Genomic DNA, 19,744 nt, shown 5'->3' with positions numbered 1-19,744 from the left:
AGTCTGCCTCATATGGAGCACAATATGACATGATAAGGCAAAATGGTTATGATGGTAACAGATAATGAACCAAATTTGATTACTTCTTTGTTTTTCATTTTTTGAAAAAATAAACAACTCATTAAATAAAGTGATCTGAGCATTTAAAATACTTATTTATCAAATAAAGAAGTTATTTTAGCTTCAGACTGTTCTGTCAGTGTGGTCTGGCTCCCTGTCAATCTCAAAATACAAATAAAATTAAAACAGTAACTTTTTAATCAATGCTGTTACAGTGTACTAATGATAGCCAATAGGAGTGTCCAATTTAATCAGAAAATGTTTCGAAATTTCCGCCTACTTTTGAATGCACTAAATTGAACACAGTGTACTGCAGAGAGGCAAATTTTAAGTGAAAGATGCCTGAAGGTGAGCTGCTATGGCTGAAACTTTTCAACAGTGTAAAGAGTGTCCAAACCCCTTTGGAATACACATCCTTCACATTTGTAGCATTTTTGACTTGATAAAAAAGAAAATGGTCACAGGTTTATCTGAAACAAAATGCATGCATGAACAAATCATACTTCACCTAGTTTGCCACCAATACACACTTTACTGCCACGGAATATTTACAATGTCACATTTCATTGCATATGTCACCTAATCAAAATCACATGATTTTGTAACTGGGTGTCATTGTTTGGTTACTTGTCAGAGACCTCTAACAAACACTTCACTCTGAAGTCTAAACTTACAAGTGTTTTTTTTTTATGTTAATATATACCTTCTGAGGACGTTTAACCACACTGTGGGGCCAGGCAAAGGCAACAAGCCAGACTCTTCATTACCACTTGTGTTGTCATTGCATGTAGAATATAAACATACTACAAGGTGTTCAGCAGATATTGAGCATCCCTCAATTTACGTGTACACGCCTCCATAGCCAAAGAGCTCCACTCTTATCAACCAACAATTGGCAAATGTAATGTACAGAATGCTGATTCAATCAAGTTAGAAAGATAATTCTAATGCTACAATTGTGGCCATCTGATGGAGAATATTTTGCAAATATACAGAACATAAAAAATAGGCATCATTTTGATTATATATCACTTTCGCACACCAAAGTAGTGTCAGTCACAAATACCACAGATCTAAATAAAGCAAAGGCTTGTGGCTTTATCAGTAATAAATCCTGCCAGATGACCGCATATCCTCGGTGTGCAGACCTTGGTGCTGGTTCTGGTAGGAGCCCCATGCTCCGTACCTTCACCTTCAAAAGGAAGTTAATTGGGTCTCATATTGTTCATTACATGCTAGTTGGTAGTTTTTGTTTCCGATTTTTTGATGGGATCCCCGTCCTCTCAAATTCCAGTTTCTCCCGGACGTACTCCTGCTTACACTCCTCAAAGAACGCAGGGTCCTTGTAGCTGGTGGAAGACAGAAGACAGTGTTTCTTTTACAGAGTGAATGTAGCCTGATTGGACTCTCTCTTTGATGGTGATTATATGGTTTGGAGACTTACAGGCCAACAGTATAGTGTGTCAGAGAGTGGGTAAACCCATGTACAAGGTGTTGGTGGGATAACAGGCGATGCAGTTACACACAGGGAACCACCTTAGTGTTTGAGTGCTGAGTGTTGCAGAAGAAACTTCAAAATACTCACTGTAAAGTCATACATTCCTTCAGCGCTGAATTCTCCTCTCGACACTTAAACACCATGAAGAAACCAGATTCTTTACAGCAGTGGCCGAAGGCTGGAGGGAGGTGGAGTAGGACATTGGTAGAGAGAGGGAGAAATTAGAAAATAAAAAGGGAGGGGGCAGGCTCAACATGTACAATAACCTCACACATCACTGTATTAATAGAACCTGCTTCAAATATATTAACAGCCTACCTTTCAGCTTATATGATTTGATCCTATAGTACAAGCGCAGAAAAGAAAACAAGTATCGACAAGCAAACCAAGTTGGGCTTCATCTTAGCACTCTACCACAAGAAGGAACCTGGTCATAGGTCACCCTGCCAAGCCTCTTATCAAACTGAAACCCATGTTTCCTTGTTCACACAAGGGCTTAACTGTACTGGCCACAAAGTGGTTGTATCTGTGGTCATTCTGTTCCCACACTGGCTCTGTAACAGTCAACTCACCACCCGCAAATACAAAAACATCTTTTCCCCCCCAAGAATTAAATATAGGTTATGCTTCACTGATCACAGTGCCCAAGGAGGCCTGGGGCTCACTGGGACCTGGGGTTATTAACGATAACTACGCCCAAAAAAGGAATGCTTCCAGAAATCACAGGCCCTACATTATCAGGAGTATGAAATATGTGACGCTGAGGCTGTGTCTTTAACGGATAAGGCAAGGCGACAGCCAAATGACTGCATGAGAAAATCATGTTTGAAAAGGCACAAAGTGGTTTAGTTAAAAATAATGCATATAGAATTCACCTGAGACAGTGACTTCAAATCCAACTTCTAAGTCTGTACAAGTGGAAAATTAGCTGGGCACTAAATATGGTGATATACAAATCAAAAGCCCCTCCACAAGGCTGCATCAGTGACATTGTGCCCTGGCTAGTGGTGTATTCCTCATTGCAAACAAGGTGCTGAAGACTCTGAGTCTTCACCTTGTTAGAAAGCTATTGCTCAAGGCTTTAATTAAAATCACTGCCCTCCCATGTCCCCTTTACAAGTACTGACATCATAATTACCTGTATCAGTTGCATCAGTATGGTTATCACACAGACACTTTCATCAGGATGCAGATGTGGGAAAAAAAAAAACCAACTGCAAAACCAATTTAGAGAAGCAAAACAGTGCGACTAATCTAATCAACAAACGCCTCATCCCTCTCCCATGGTACTAATAGAGGCTGCACAGGGTTGCCTTTCTGATGGCAGCTACAGTAAAAGACAAATCTATGGGACAAGCTTTATACCAGAAGAGGCCCCTCTAAAGAAAAGTGTGATGCCACCCTTACTTAAGGCTGTTTTGTGTGCCATTTTTAAGGACGCAGTAGTGCAGTTTGGCAGTTAGAAGAAAGCAGAAGCTGAGGTCTTGAACGTTTAGTCAGATTGGGACCTTTAGAGGAAGATGTAAGGTGTGAACCTCTAATACATAATTAGATATAACAAAGTAAATGTCAGAATTTTGAGCAATATTTGTGTATTTCTGAAAGATGAAATTAATTAATAACGAAACAGTAACTTAAGAACATATCATAGTCAAGGAGAAAATGACTGTTTCAATTCAGTTTTTTTCTTTCATATTTTGAATTTGGAGATACAGACTCAGACCTAGTGAACCGAATTCACAACCAGATTTTGCAAATCAAAGTCTCTCTAAAACATAACAGCAGTCAATGTCACTGTGAAAGAAGTTGCTTATTGAGTGAGCGGGCTCTTCAAATGGTTTGGTTCTTGAAGACATGTGAGAGTACTGACATGAATCATCAACACAGTAGAGAAAAGAGAAAGAAAAAAAAAAAGAAAAAAAAAATCACATCAGGTAAAATAAAACTACAAAGATGTTGTGTACAGGTCAACAACAAAGCCTATAATATACAATGGTGGGGTGTGTAAAGGCATATAACACAGAAAAAACATACATATAGATTGTGGTTTTTTAGTTTTCTTTGTGAAACACAATCATCGACACACATGCAAACAAACATTCACAATGAGATGAAAGAGAGCAGAGGATGGAGGTGTGAAAATGAGCGGGACGAGAAGCTAGTAAAGTGAGGGGAGTTTCCACTACCCACACAGCCACGGTATGTCCCACCACCTCAGGCTGCTTGTGCATTGTCTCCCTATATGAACAGTAAACACTGGCTGTCATCTGATTTCTACAAACCACATAACCTAGTCACTATCTGGCTAATGTGTTGCTGTAGCAGGCAGAGCAAAGGTGAGCAAAGCTGCAGCCGCAACTTCCATGCAGAAGAAGTGGCCACTGGGGTCATGCCAATTGGCCTGCCCTTCAATTCAGAGAAAATAAGTAGACTCGAGAAGCAGGTGTTCACAGTAGCTGGAAACAGGTTACCCAGAAAGAGTTGAAAGGTCAAGGGAAACTCCTTCATCAGGACAGATCAAATACATTTTCATAGAAATAGATTGCATATTGAGTATGATCAACAGAAAATTATGTTAAAACTATGTAAAAATGATTAAAATATAATGACATCAAATGCCTCAATACCCCATCTTCAATGTTCTCAGAGAGGTAAGATTTTTATGTCTATGGACAGAGTGTTAAGTTTGTGATTAAAATCGCAACCTACATCATGGCTTCGCCTCATTTGTCTTCCTTGACAATGTATTTAATGTAGCTGTGCAGTTGCACACACTCAGACAAAAAGTGTGGTGAACTTTAAAACAAATTTTTTGAATTCCTGTCTGAAGGGGAAGTTAAACCATAAATAAAGAAACATTAATAAACCTTATCTTTATATTATCTGAAAATGTGGGTTTTACCACACTGTTGGAATTTCTAGGCATTTCATTGTTTTACAGCCTTCTAATTTCTACTATTATTTCCCTGGAGGTAAAATGCAGACCGTAAAACTGAACAAAACTGATGTGCGGCAGTATTCTAGTGTGAATCTGTAATCAAAACTGAATTTATTAGTTAAAATATCTAAAACATTTCTGCATTGGGGACTAAATCACAAATCCTCTCGTATTTAAATGATGTGCAAACCCACTTCTCACTCATTCTGAGGATAAATAAGCCTTTGGAAGTACACACTCCTAACCTTAAATGAACCAGTAGTATTTTATGAAGGTTAATTTTTGACTTTTTTTCTTAAAAACTTTCCTCTTCTGGAAAATAGAAGGACTGAATTTGGGTTGGTACAGGGTTTTATTTTATTGGCAAGAAAAAGTAAGTAAACTCGTTGGAATTATCTGTGTGTATGTATAAATTTGTCTTTAAATATGGTCAACTGTTCATCTAAGTTATAATTATGAACAAAGAATCTATTTTTACTAGTAACATACAAATCATTGTACTGTTCTTCATGATACTGACTACATCATTCAAACATTTACACCATACGTTGGAAAAAGTATGTGAAGCCCTTGGCTAATCAACATCAACAAAAGCTAATTAGAGTCACGGGTTGGCAAATATGGAGTCTAGTAAATGACACAAGATTGGAGATCTGCGTTAGAGCTACTTTGATTTATATATATGACATTCATTTTGAGCTTGCTACTCACAAGAAGCATCTGCTGATGTGAACCATGTCTTACGCAAGAGATCTCAAAAGACTTATGATCAAGAAATGTTGATTTGCATGAACTGGAGAGGGTTACAAAGTTATGTCAAAGATTTTAGAAATTCATCAGTCCACAGTGAGACAAAATGTCTATAAATGGAGACAATTTAGTGCTGTGTCTACTCTCCCCAGAGGCAGGTGCCCAGATAAGATGACTCCAAAGGCACAATGCAGAATGCTCAGTGAGCAAAAAAAGAACCCCAGAGTAAAAACTAAAGGCTTAGAGGAAACTCTGAAGCTGGTAAAAATCTCTGTTCATGAGTCCATCATACGCAAATCATGGCACGTGGTTGCATGGAGTATGGTGTCCATGGCAGGACAACACAGAGGAAGCTACTATGCAAAAACAAAATTTGAACAAAAACTGAATTTTGCCAAAGAGCAGCTTAACACTCCAAACACTACTGAAAACGTGTTTTGTAGACTGATGAAACTACAGTTGAATTGTCTGGGAAGAACACACAGCACTACATATGGTTTAAAAAGGGCACTGCATACCAACATGAAAAAGAAGGATAGTGCTTTATAAACTCCATTAGTGTAGACAGTGTGTCACTGTGCTAGTATTTTGGTTTATGTAGAGTTCTCTTTCTATTGTATTTGTAATACTGACAAATAAAATGGACTACATTGATACAATATTGCCAGTTTATTAAGTAGACCTAACTAAAACTAATGCAGTCTAATATAACAGTCCTGAAACAAATCCTGCCTTCAAGATATGTATAATATTGCCTTTTGGCTGAAATTTGTTTCAGACAGGTGTTGATTCAACTTTACAGTCACGTTGGAAGCTGTAGTTTGTAGTGCTGCTGACTTGTACTGCATTATAGTGGGAGGTTTTGTTTTTAATATTTAGTCTACCCTCATTGATATAGTAAGCCTTTGTCACATTTTGACTTGTCATAGAAGGAAAAGCACAGATGTTACTAATGACATTAACAATGGCTCGGTTGACAACGTGACGGTGAGTCAACATGTACAATACCAGAACCCTGAAACTGAAGCAGCTAAATGAAATTCAGCCATCAATAGTTTATTATTTACACCGGTGATTTTCCTACTATGACATAATTTCTTCCTTGAAAAGGGCATATTTGATGGAGATTTGATTAGAAACACCACTCAATATATCTTCATAATGTCCATTAAAGGTCATATTAACAGAAAAGTGTGAATGATAGGTGAGTTAGGCTTTAAATGTCTCGGGCTGCCCTCATGTTAGTTTCTTAGCTGACTAAAAGTCCTAAGATTTATTTAGCTTCAAAACTGATAGCTTCAAAACTTTTTTGTAGTTTTATAACAGATCCAATAGCAGAGCCAATAGCATCATATTTGTGAGCTTGTTAAAGCAAACAAGTTTAAATCTAACTAAAACATATGTAATGGAAATACATTTTAATTTCTGGTGCCAATTTTACCAGCAAAATCATAAGCAAATTCAGGACGAGACTGGATGTGGCCCAGCTTCTCTTAAATGGAATGTTACTTGAGTTGAGTTGAACTCGTGGGTAGGAAAAGAGGTGCTCTGTCAGCTTCTATCTCACAGACACACCTTCAACTTTCTCAGCACAGCGCTCCTTGGCTTTCTCCCTCATCAGCTTGGGGATCAGGACATCTTTTTCCACATGCCTCAGTTGGATCTCCTCTGAGGAAGAAGGGCAAAAAGAAAGACAAACACTCAGCTAAGCAGTCAGAGCCATGGCCAGCATAATCATTAGCCCTATTACGATTCCTCCGTATGAAGTGTACAGTATATGTTCATTATGAGAAACGTCTGCCCGAGCACTCACACATGAGAGACACAGTCTGGTGCTAAATCATCACTGTTATTTATTACAGTCATTACGTTCATTACATTACATTACATTTATTTCGAACAGCGTTCGAGGCATATAAAGTCAATTTAGACCATTCAGGAAGGTGGTTATATACTTTATATCCTAATGGACACGCGAATAATGATTTATTTACCTTCACCTAGAGAAAGCCAATTTAGTTTAAACTACATAGCTAACGTTAACTACATAATTTAAGCTACATAGCTAACGTTAGCAACACGACCCCACGTAACATTGAGTAGCCTTCCCTGAATGCGGGGAGCTGAACTAAGCTGTTTAAAGAGCGGTTTAACATGTACTAGGCTACATTGTGTGCTGAAAGGCAGGTCAGGCATTTAAGACAGTTGTAATGTTTAGTACCTGCGTTGGCAGTCTCCATAACAGCGATGTTTCTCAAAACGTTACAAAACTGAACCAATGTGACCTATCTCATGTCAGTTCAGAACACTTCCGTTGACGTAGTAGGCGGCCTAAAAAAAAACTACAAATCCCAGAGTCACACGCGAAGTCAACCGTGAATACAAATTGTATCCGAGTCACCAGGTTCCGAACACCTGCCTGTAAGAAGCATGTAGTGTCAGAGAAATGGTGATAGAGCTCAATGGTCATCTCTGTATTGCACTGTTGAATGTTTCTGATTTTTGTCCACTTCATTTACATAAAGAGAGCCATAATGTTAGACACATCTCTTGGCAACTGTTGTTGCAATAATCATAATAATAATAATAACAATAATTATTATTGCTAAATCATTTTCTCAATAATAATTTCCTTTCAATGAACAAACATATGTACAAGAGAGGTTAATTCTTTGCACACTAAAGTTTGGAGCCAGTATGGTGTGCACCTCAAATCAGTCAGCTAAGTTAAAATTACATTTTTTGGCAAAAGCACGTAACCTTTACTGCTATTTCCTCACAGTTAGACAATGCTTTACGGTACAGGTATTGGATATAATAACAGTTATAGCTGAATGCAAGATAGTACAATAGTCCTGCAAGAAATGTTGCCCTTGTAAAACTTACAATCTGCAATTTTGTTGAAACTGTGTGAAAGAGCTGTAGATTCAACCCTTCAGAAATATTTTAGGCTGCATTTTGTGATGTTTTTGGAAAGGACTGCATTATATGGTAAGGTGTTCTTGCTTGTCTACTCTCCAGGTAATTACTTTCTTTTTTGTTTTATTCGTTTGTTTGTTTTGGTTTTGCGGATTTTTTTTGTCTAATTGTAGGGAAATGTACTATGTTCATCTATTACCATTATAAAAGCTATTAAAAGTAATTCAATAATGACTTTTAATTGTCCTGACATGTCAAAGTACGACAAGCACTATTGTAAATGATAAATATAATGGTGGCTGATTTCCATTTATTTTTTTTTTTTTCAAGGTCCCAGTATCGTTCCGGCTGCCTCCCTGTCGTACAGTGCCATCATTACTGCTATTAGTAACAACTGTAACACCTGTTCTTTTCCTACCATTACAGGTCAAAATTTCTACTTTGAAAAATGGGTGTAAGGTTTAATTGATTATTATGAAATAATTGTGGGAATTCCATTAGCAAAATGTCCTTGTTATTTGATGTAAGACTCCCATGTGATGTAGGCTGCAGGTCAAAGAAGTAAAACTGTTGGCTATTTATCATCAGCATCAGGGACAAATTAAACAATATTTCAATTAATAGCTGACATTTTGTAGCTTGAGATTTGCAAGATTTAATTACGGAATGCTTTCATGGAATTTTTGTCTTTTTTCGGACACTTAATGTCATTGTCTCACAAAAAAGTCTGTTGTTTGGATTAACTGGCAACGGTGAAATAAAATGGTAGTAAAATGGTGGCCAAATGCTGAAAGTACATCAACATCCAACCACAATGTCTTTGAACCTGCTCCCCGGACGGCATATTGAGCACAGTGAGCCTAACCACAGTCAGCTGTGTTGCGAACTGTCTGTCTAGATGCCATGCAAAGAGGCCCCACCTGTTCAATCAAAGCGACAGGTACACATTCACAGACCCACACACACCTTGAAGCAAAGGACAATCTCCACACATGCGGTTAGACTATATACTATAGTGAGGCATAAGCTACTCATCTCCACATCCAAACCACACACAAACCCAGTGCACCTTTACAACTCACACTCACTCTCACACAGCAGAGGGCATACACATGACACGTGACTCTGTAGTCTGTCTGCCCTGAAGTTCTCACAACTCTCTGACCTTACTTACACTAAACGCTCCTCTGTGGAGGAGCATGCTCTTTTCATTTACAAATCAAAGGCCATAAAGAAAAAAACAATGATGAGAGGTGAGAACGCAAGCCATCACCTGTATGCAATGTACTTGCTTTATTTTTTGGGGGTTTTTTTGTTTGCCCTAGACTCAGACACATAGATAGATGGACAAACACATCTCCAAGCCCAACCAAACACCTCCTAGACAGTACACTCTTCTGTTTCCATCCCCCCCTGATGCCAGGTGGGGCATCTGCAGATTTTAATATCAGCCAAATATTCACAACAGGGCCAAGTGGAGCTCATAAGAATGATAGCACAAGCACTGAACCAAATATAAGAAATACAATATTTAAATTTTTCTTGAATACTTGACAAGGCATGGGCTTGATTTGATATTTTTCATCCTGCAAATAAAAAAAAATCCAGTGTAAGTCTGTACTCTGCACTACTGCGAATATTTGAAATTTACATTCTCAACAGGTCTCTGGCAAAGTAAAAGGTAACTTGTGGTAAAAATATATGAGTCATATTTTCATGATAAACTAAGCAATTAAGAGCAAAGGAACAATGGTAATCTTTAGTGAGGAGGAAATGTTACAAAAGAAATAAAAATGATGCTTCCAAACAAAATCTGATGCTTTGATGATGTAGGGGGCTTCACAAATGCAAGTGGGCACACAATTATAAAGGCAGTAATTTGAAAAAAAGTTTATAGACAAAATAAAGCCATTAGATTTTAGCCAAATGCTTGTAACAAACCACCAATTTTCATGCATAGTTTGCAGGGCCAAACACCTTCTGTTGTGCATGAGCAGAGATAGCAGCAACAACATTAAAAGCAGTTGCTGGTTTTAATGTTGCTGGTTTCTCTGATAGACCTTCACCTCAAACCTAGTTTTCTGACACTGGGTAACACATTTTGCTCTAAAATGCCTCAGTAATCTTCGGATTTCATCATTCTTTTGATACATTCAGTGCCTCAAGTACCAGAGGCAGCAAAGCAGCCCCACAGTATGATACAACCTCCACCATGTTTTACTGTAGGTAGGGTGGTCTTCTCCTTTTGGGCTTCATTTAGTCGCCTATAAACAAACTGATGCGCTGCATTCCCAAACAGCTCTGCTTTGGTTTCATCTGTCCAAAGAACATTATCCCAGAAAGACTGTGGATTATCTATGAAAGGTTTTTGCAAACATTAGTCTTGTCTTTTTGTGCCTTTCTTTCAATAGTGATTTCTTTCTTTGCCTTCGCCCATGGAGCCCTACTTGGTTTAGTGTGCGGCGTATGAAGCTAGATATCTTGTGCAATGTTTTTTCCACAATCTGCATCAACTTCTCTTATTGAGTTTCTTCTTATCTCCACGTCTTGGAAGCATCTTAACAGTTTTATGACTGTGAAACATCTTGATAACATTACAGACTGTTGAAACAGGGATTTCATGATATTTGGTGATTGCCTATGTAGCCTTTTGTTATGTTTTTTGATAATAGCATTTCTGCTGCTCTCAAACAGCTCTCTTGTCTTCACAGTTGTGGAAAAGAAACTGGAAACAATCAGATCCTTTTTATGCAGTAAAACCATCATTCATTGGTTCATTCAGGTCATGTGAAAACTGAAAATTAAGCACAGGTGGTCTTATTTGTTTTTTATTTTGTTTGAGGAACTAATTTAAATTCATCAAAAGGGTGAAAATAATTGGGTCAACCGTACTCACTGAGTTTTCTCTGCAAGACCGTCCCTGCTTCCCATTTCGACTGCAGCCAGTGGTAGTGGCAACTCTAAACTGTTCAAAATGTTTTTTTTGTTGCTTCCCCACTGTTTTGCATTGTCAAAATCAATTACTGAGGAAAAATGCATATTGTATTGTACAGGGTACAATCTGGAAAGTCAGCTTTTAAAGATAGAAATCTTAGCACCATGGGAAGTATTTGTTGTTAATTAGCAGCCGTGTTATTGTCCTTTTGTGTCATGTAGGACTAAAAAACGTATTTAGTGTGCCTTTGAAACAATATCATACACTATAAAGTACTCTTCAAGATGGGAAAAAATTACATAAATTCTATATTTCTGGATATTCAAGAACATGGAAGATAATACAGTAACTAAGCCGTGACCAGGTCCAGTTGGCTCTGTAGTGGGAAGTGTTCACTACCCCAAGTAGCATGCTGGCTGATATGGCAGCGGCACAGGCTCCCAGCACTGATCCAATATTACTCGAGCAGCAGGGCCCCTTGAACCTGGCAGAAGGAGGTTAGCAAAGTTAAACCCTCTTACTACATGCCTCACTGCTTAGGGCCAACCACCAGCTTTTCTAACTGTCCACCATAGGCCACAAAACAAGGCCCCTGTCAGAGAATGTTAAAGGATCATTGACACTGATACCTCTTGTACTTATGAGAATCGAGAAAACCACACCGAAAAGTATAAACATTTTAAAGGGATTTTGATGAGCATAATGCAAAAGCCAGGCTGTCTGTTTTCTTAAATGCCCCTTCTATCTGTTGAACAGAGCCACAGCACGAAGGAGGAGGTGTGTTCTGATTTCCTCATCTGCTCTTCTGCCTCAGTCCCCGCTCCTCCGTGTCTTTGACTTCCAAGACGTTGCTTGGCAGACAGATGGGGTGTAAGGATGAGATTGTAGAGAGTGTTTAAACCCGAGCCACAGGTAACCTCTTCAGGGTCGACGGAGAGCAGATAATCCAACAGCTCGGGTGAGGGGATTACAAACCTACAGGCAGACCTCCGCTGCTGAGTCCTGCTGTGGGGCACCTTCCTCAGGTCACCCCCTGTGAAATTTCGAAGTAGCAATTATTGTCAGTGTCCGCTAAGTGTATTCTACTGAAATAGTGATGATGATCTGTGACGGAGTTTGTTAGAATGACTGATGGTAAAGAAAATAGGAACTTGTGTTTTCCTCCAAAATCAATCATTTTTACAGCTTTTTTTTACAGCTTAACTGGTACAGGTATAAAAAGCTGTAAAAATGATTAATGGCACTAGTGTGCATCAAACTGTAGTATTTAGCATGGTTTACAGTATATAATGGAATCAACAGACATAACAGTAAAAATCATACAACTCAAATTTTACAATAATTGAAAGAAAACATATATTTGAAATCCCATTTTCTCTCGACAGATCACTCACCTCCTTAGAAAAAAAGTTAGACAATGAAATCTAAATGGACCAGAAAGCCTTTTTGCTCAGCCTGGCTCTGGTCGTGTTGGCACCAACCGAGTATTGTCAGGATGCATTTCCTCTCAAGCAAGTGAAGGGGTCTGCCACTGTGCCACAATCTGCACCCACTTCTCAGGCAGGCTAAACCCTTTGACACCACAGTTTTTAATTAAAATTACATTAGGAGTAATCAGCCAGAAGAGTTGGGGGTGGAGGTCAGAGGGATGGAGGGAGGGTTGGGTGAGCGGAGGAAGGTTTTGGATAGATGGTGAAGAGAGAGAGTGTGACCCTAAACCAGTGATCTCTATTGCCAGGTCAGTAAAGATGTCGCTATTGCGATGCCTGGTCAGCCTTTGGTGGTCACTGAACAGGTGATAATTTTTGTGGAATCTCTTAGACAATTATAGATTTTTTTTTTAAATGAGTAACAGTACAGCAAGTTTTTCACAACAGTGCTACACATCTCACATACAAATATAATTAAACAGTTAAGCTGGCCATTCTGCTAATTAGCGTAGGGTAAAAAAGTAAATGTGAGATAAAAGTTTGATAGCTTCCTCCAGTTACTCCATTATCCTCCTGTCCTGTTCTGACATGCTAAGCAGAGACTCCGAAAATATGTTTGTAAAATTAAGTTGTTGAAAGGGTTTTTTTAGAGACACATCTGGCTTTCTCACTGCATGTGTAAAAGGGAAGGACCAAATGTTAATATGACTTCCTTCTTCCTAGAAACAGGAGAGGACTGAAGAGAGAAGGGTACAAAGACTCCATTCGTTCTCACTTGAGGGGCTCTCACCAAGATAATTATAAGCTTTATGAAAGTACACAGCAAAAACTGGAAGAAGCCCACCAAAAGAATGGATAGACAGGAGCAGAAAATTACTTTTCCCCTCTGCCTTTTTATGCCCCCTTTAACAAGAGATGAGACGGCAATGGATGGAGGAGGCCTTCTTCAGGAGGCATCCTGGGGCTTCTGCAGTGAGGCAAACAGGAACGAGGGGGAGCATTCTGCCCTTCTTGTGTTTCTTCCATTCATTAAGACAGCAAACCTTTGACCGTTCAACAATGACCAGAGTTTTCCCTCATTACATGGTCCATCTTGATGAAAAGATGAAGAGGACAGAGATGAGGATGACGAAGAGAACAGAAATGAAGACCACACCATTTGAATAGAAGTTTGGTATAGAATCCACTTGCACTAAACAACACCAAAAGAGAACATCTTGTCTTTTGATCAAGTTTTTTCTCCATCTTTCTTCCCTTTCTCTGTTCTTTTTTCTAGAATATGAACCTCTCTAGGTTTCTGTACCCACATTGCCTACCCTGTACTGAGTGTCTGAATGCGGTTAATTATCTAAAAGGAAAAGTTTGTACCTGTTGAAAAGCTATCCCTGGTTGCCTGGCTTGTTAATGCAACAAAAAGCAGCCATAGCGGATGGTCAGAGGACACCACATGCTGCGGAGAGCCTTTCAGACATGTCCCTAATAAGAATGCAGTGATGAGAGCTCCTCTGAATGCACACAGGGGAGAGGAAGATAGGTAGGATGGAGAAAAGAAAAGGAAGGGGGAAAAAAATCTTTTACCTCTCCATCTATAATTACTCCAAATGAAGAATAGGCTAAAGAAATGGCTGGGGAGACTTTCCATTATGACAGAAAAAAATCTATCAAGTAGAGAAGGCAAAGCACAAGATCAATAGTTTTTTAATGGATAAAAGAGAAGTTTTTATAACATCTCAGGAGTAGCAATGTATGTGCATCAGCGAGTGTATGTGTGTGAGAGTGTGCTTATGTGTGTGCTCAAGTAAAATCACATTTGTGACTTTTAAATGTACAAATGCACAGTCCAGACTCCATAAAGTACAGCATTATGTCTTCCCTTCATCAGTCCTACAGTCAGTGTGCCTCAGTACAGTCATGCTAAAGATACATCTGTCTTAATCTGTGCTTTCTGCATTTATGCTCAGTGAAATTATTCAAATGCTTTCACAACATGCAGGCACATTCTTCTCAACCATCTTTCTTTTTTCCTTTTCATTTTATCTAATGAAATTAATCCCCAAAACAAGAGGGCCGTTTCCTCTTTCCTCTAAGTCAGCATTAGAGAGAGATGTTTCTTGCTGACAGCGATCTCTGTGTGTGTGTGTGTGTGTGTGTGTGTGTGTGTTTGTGCGGGTGTGTGTGTACGTGCCCCGCTGACCCGGGAGGAAGTGTCAGCTCATGCTGTAAATGGCCTGTAAATGTTTTCACACTTTCACAGAGAGAGTCGTGTGTGGTGAAGCTTCGGGAGACGTCAAGCTTGGCCCCACAGTATTCACTTTGTCATCAGACCTTTCACACATTAAAATAATACACAAATACATGCACCACACACACACACACAAACAGTGTGCAAGTTGTTGCACAAACCAGAAATATGTTTAAATTTCAATGTACACATGTTGGCACAGGTGGACACAAGGGTTGGGTTATTAGTTGATATTTATTAAGACCCAAATCAAATGAATCTCTAATCTAATTGTTTTTTTTTAAATCTAGGCTCCTTTTTGATTAGCAAAGATGAATGTACAAACATCTGCAAAATGCGTAAAACTATCTGGCAAACTTGCAATTTCTTTTCTTTGAATTCCCTCAAAGTATTTATAACTTTTGTTATTTAAAATTGTCAAAAGCAAAACCTAAATTAATTCAGTAAGGGTAAGGATTCTTTAAGCAAATTCAATGCTAGACTCACATTAGATACAATAATATCTAACCTGAATCATAGTGGACATACATATTAAATGCACCTCCTCTCTCGTAGCCTAATTTGCTCAGCTTCTATGCCAACGGCAAAATATGAATGGGCTACTTTTGGGGTTTTTATTTGTCAATGATCCTCCCTGAGAAGGTGACTAGCACTGACGGTTTGTGAGCAATTGACAGTGCTGTTATAGGATCAGTAGGTGTGTGTGTCTGTAATAAATTACACTAAAAATGGTGAAAAATACACTTTGCAAAGGATGATGCAAATCAGGACCCTTGATATAGAGTCTTTGATTCAACACTGTGTGTGTGTGTGTGTGTGTGTGTGTGTGTGTGTGTGTGTGTGTGTGTGTGTGTGTGTGCGTGCGAGACGAGTACAAGTACAAGAGTGGGGGTACGGAAGAACACATGCCTTAAACCGTGATAGGTGCTAAAATATACAGAGAGAAAAACTCAGTGAGAATTTGACATCTGAGCAATGGGGAGGAATGGGGAGGGTATGGAGGAGTTGTGTTTTTCAGAAAACATCAATCTATTTTTACTATAGTGGTGGTATATATTTTCATCAGCAAACACATATATGGTCTGAAATACAGAAAACAGATTTTTTAATGTTTTCTGTTGCAATTTTTATTTTCCTCTGAGAGCAACGTGGAGGGCATATTTTTGATCTCTGTATCCTTTGCATTTTGTTCTACCAAGTGTAGACCCACAGTAATCTACTGTATAATCATAAGGGAAATGTGAGTGATTAGTAGAGTATGAAAAGCAACTGTTTCTGTCATTACTTAGCGTATAATATGTCACTCACATTGCCAACTACTTGGAAGATTTTCCTTCTTCATATTTCTTGCCAGGTTCTCCTGCATAACTCCTTGCACTCCTAAAGTGTGTGCACACACATAGACATGCACATACACATGGCCTACACATACACGTAAACACATAGCACAGGGAGCAAGGAAGCAGCCTCTCAATTATCAACCTCTCCTCACTGCTCTCAACACCTCATGTTTCTCTGTTAATGACTGGATTAAAGCTCTGATCAAGATGCACTTAACCCATAAACAGCAGTTCCCATTCACATACCATCAAAAAGCCAATAAAAGCAAGCCGGGACTTCAGTTAAGCCTGACAAAGGCCAGACAACATACAGGGTTTTGTGGGGGGGGGAGCAGTGTGTCACTTTAGCTTCTGCCAAGAGCAGAAATTTGGGTCAGAACATAAAAGTAGTATTATCTGACTCTGGCGTGATAATACTTTACTTCAGTTGAGATTAACAATGCATTTGCTGTTTTGGGGTGAAGAGGGCTGATTTAACTGGCAACCAAAAGAATAAAAGCACAATATTGGTCTTGGAGTCAGAATACACTGTAAAGTACACTGGCTTTTGGTTATACTTCTTAGAAAATATTACAGAAGTTATCAAAATCAATTGATGTATATCAATGTTGTTAGCAATTTAGTCTATTCGGTATTAAAGTGTTTGTGTGTAGTGTCAGATTGATAGTTGTTTGGTGAGCGCTGATTGGATTTTGGATTGAATGATAACTTTTTAATGACTGTTTTGTAGTTTTTTAACAAGATGCCGAAGAGTTAGTCTTCTCAAACATGACAAAATCCTAAATTTGGATTTGACAAGTAGAAAATTAAGAGGGTATGCATGAATCAAAGAAAATGCAAAACATCAAGAAATTATCCAGATATAATTATGTCTGTTTATCTGCTTAGATTTGATGTTCTGTCGTGGAAAGAAGGGATTCTGTCACAGAGACTGTTGCCTTCCAAGCGGTTACCAATTCAGAGGGGCATTTCTACTTCCAAACTTCTAAACAAAGCCGATTAATTAACTCTCAGGCTTATACCTCTGAACCATAAAGAGCTTACAAATTACCTTGGGGGAAGTGATTACAACCATGGAAAACAATAAATCAATCAATGAATCTAATGAAGCCTGCATGCCGTCGCTGGCATTTCGCTCTTATTCGTTGTCATCTGTGGAATAACAATGGGAAAGAAGGGGATCGTAATTGTTAATCATAATGTGATACCACAGTCAGCAGATTCCCGATGTGAAAAAAAAAGGCTCAGGGTCCTATCTGCTCAGAGAGGGGACATAATGCAGAAAATATTCTTTCCACCCCACTGGACAAAGGGATATTCTTCGAAACAGTACAAAGAATGTATTTGCTCTTTGAGAGAATTGGTACATTATAATGATTGATATACTTGGAATTTATTTATTGAAGTACATTTACTCTGTTAAAATATCATAGAGGGGGGAAAGTTGACCTACTATATACAGTATTGTCTTAATTATATAATGTGATGCTCAGTTGTAGCCTGGAGGGATTGCTCCGAGTGACTGCCCTCTTCCACAGCGAGGTCAGAGGTCAGTGAGGTAAAAAGCTCTTTGGGAGAAACGATATTTGGCACTTTGAGTTTTCTGGATATAAGTTGGTCATCCTAAACACTAACCCATGCAAAGGAAGAAGAGGGTGCATTAGAGTCTAGATTCTCCAACTATTTTTTTTAGGCTTTACACTTGCACCTATTAAAAGTCTTTTAAGTGTACATTTATATAAATTGTCATTTGTTGATTGATCTTAAAGGCATCACTGTCTTTGAGGATCACCTTGGTGTTATCAAGGCAACAGCTCATGACTGAGACCTGAGATCAAATTGTGACTGCTTTTTGGGAGGCTGCTGGCAATGGCAGATTGGTGGACAGGAATTCTTAACAGTACAGATTGGGTGAGGACGAGGAAGTGCTCTAAACAGGCCTTAATTGGCTATGGCCGTAGACTTGTACAACTTCCCGTCAGATAAGTGATTTTGGGAGTCATGGCTGTTGGCTGAGGGAAGCTTCTGGGAAGATGAATCTCTTGTGTGAAGTTGTGACCAGGGTGAGCTGACACGGGCAGGCTCAGACAGTTGATCAGTGAAATGGTATGCTCTCTTGTACCAAATACAGACAGTAAGAAACGAGAGATAAGAGGTATTTTTCTTTTGGTTTGGACAATTTTCAAAAACTCAACTAGGTTAGGACCACTCGGGCACATAAAGCTGTCCTTTGCCTTTGCTGAATGTCAGCATAAGAGCTCTTACAGTATCACTGTGAAGTTGTCGGAACTGTTGCTCCACCAGTGACTCAAAATGTAGGTGATACCTCACAATACAGATGTGGTATGTGATTTACATAAATTTGAGAATCCAAAACTAAAAGAACCTGATGACCACTTACAAATACCTTCAATTTTATTGTAACTAACAAGAGGTTTTTTGAATGCGTCATTTTATTTGTCTGTAACATTACATTAACCTAATGCTACTTTCTCAGCCAGATCTTTCCTGCAAAAGACATCCTTAATCTTAATGGGACTAACTGGTTAATAAAGGTTAAGTAAATAGGACTTCATCTGCCTCCTGTATTTGTAAACAGATATTCAGAGAGATAGCCTTCCAGTATAAAGTCATGCAAACAGGATCTCATTAGCAAATGCAAATGAGAAAACACCAAATCTTCGCAGAGAGGCAGAAGTGTATCTCCATGGGATAGCTGGAACATGACGGCTCACCAACCGCCCCCACGCTGAGCACCAAATGTGATGGTCTGCTCCTGCTGCTACTCTTAACAGGATGTAGGACCAAACCATAAATGTAAGCATGGGGGGGATATTGAGGAAGAGGTCACTAGAGGCCTTCACCTTTTGCCATTTGAAGCCCTAGTCTAAAAACACTCATTGGGGATTATTTGGTGAGATAAGTATCAGAGTATTTGTTATGGCTGCATTTATATAAAGCTTTTATCCAAAGCGCTGTACAAATTTCCGCCAGTATAACTATTATATCAGTTATTTATCAAGGTGTTGCTAATGATATATGCGTTACTGTTTCCATTTTTGCTTCAATAAAAATTTATATAACATCGTACATCATTTAATTTGTTACAAACAAGTTTCTGCATCATCTGCTGTATATTTTCTTCTCTCTCTCTCTCTCTCTCTAAATATATATATATATATATATATATATATATATATATATATAAGTGGCTATTACAAATACATATATGTGTATACACATATATGTATTTGTAATAGCCACTTTTAAACTATACATATGCCAAACTCTTCAAGTGAATCTGAGAATGAAAGTTTAGTTCTGATCTGGCAAGAAAAACTTGTGACAAATGAAGCCTGTTCTTTATGCAGTGGTAACTAATTACAACGATGAATTGTATACATTTTAATTACAAATATTCATGTATTTGCTGTAAGTTTTTTTTTTTTTTTTTACAAAACTGTTCATATGCAAATTACATTACATAAGGGGATAGCATATTTCTGGTTTGCTGTATGATCTGTGAAGGCAGCTGATCAGATACGAGAGCAGAAAGCTGAGGTCACATTCAGTTAAAGTGATAATTAATTAGGTTTGTATGTCTGTAAGTTATTGAGAGGGTATTTCCCAGG

At 38.5% G+C, this 19,744-nt stretch overlaps 1 protein-coding gene across 1 annotated transcript; it reads right to left on the bottom strand.

Moving 5' to 3' along the window:
* Positions 1-572: 572 nt before the first annotated feature.
* On the bottom strand, positions 573-7,597 carry cmc1 (C-x(9)-C motif containing 1). Its single transcript, XM_040118424.1, has 4 exons — positions 7,468-7,597; positions 6,822-6,914; positions 1,646-1,736; positions 573-1,409 (listed from the first exon to the last, which is right to left on the bottom strand). Exons 1-4 carry the CDS (start codon positions 7,484-7,486, stop codon positions 1,289-1,291), a joined length of 324 nt encoding a protein of 107 aa, XP_039974358.1. The 5' UTR covers positions 7,487-7,597; the 3' UTR covers positions 573-1,288.
* Positions 7,598-19,744: the final 12,147 nt, after the last annotated feature.

This window comes from Xiphias gladius, chromosome 22 (assembly GCF_016859285.1).
Source record: "Xiphias gladius isolate SHS-SW01 ecotype Sanya breed wild chromosome 22, ASM1685928v1, whole genome shotgun sequence".
In the NCBI taxonomy this organism is placed as follows: Eukaryota; Metazoa; Chordata; class Actinopteri; order Istiophoriformes; family Xiphiidae; genus Xiphias; species Xiphias gladius.
The sequence above is the reverse complement of the archived record's forward strand: the minus strand, read 5'-3'. Positions and strand labels throughout refer to the sequence as shown.

Coding starts and splice junctions, on each gene's coding strand:
- cmc1 (XM_040118424.1), bottom strand. Junction 1,737..6,821: donor CTGTGCTGAGAAAGTTGAAG/GTGTGTCTGTGA, acceptor ACCTCCCTCCAG/CCTTCGGCCACTGCTGTAAA. Junction 1,410..1,645: donor AAGGAATGTATGACTTTACA/GTGAGTATTTTG, acceptor GTCTTCCACCAG/CTACAAGGACCCTGCGTTCT.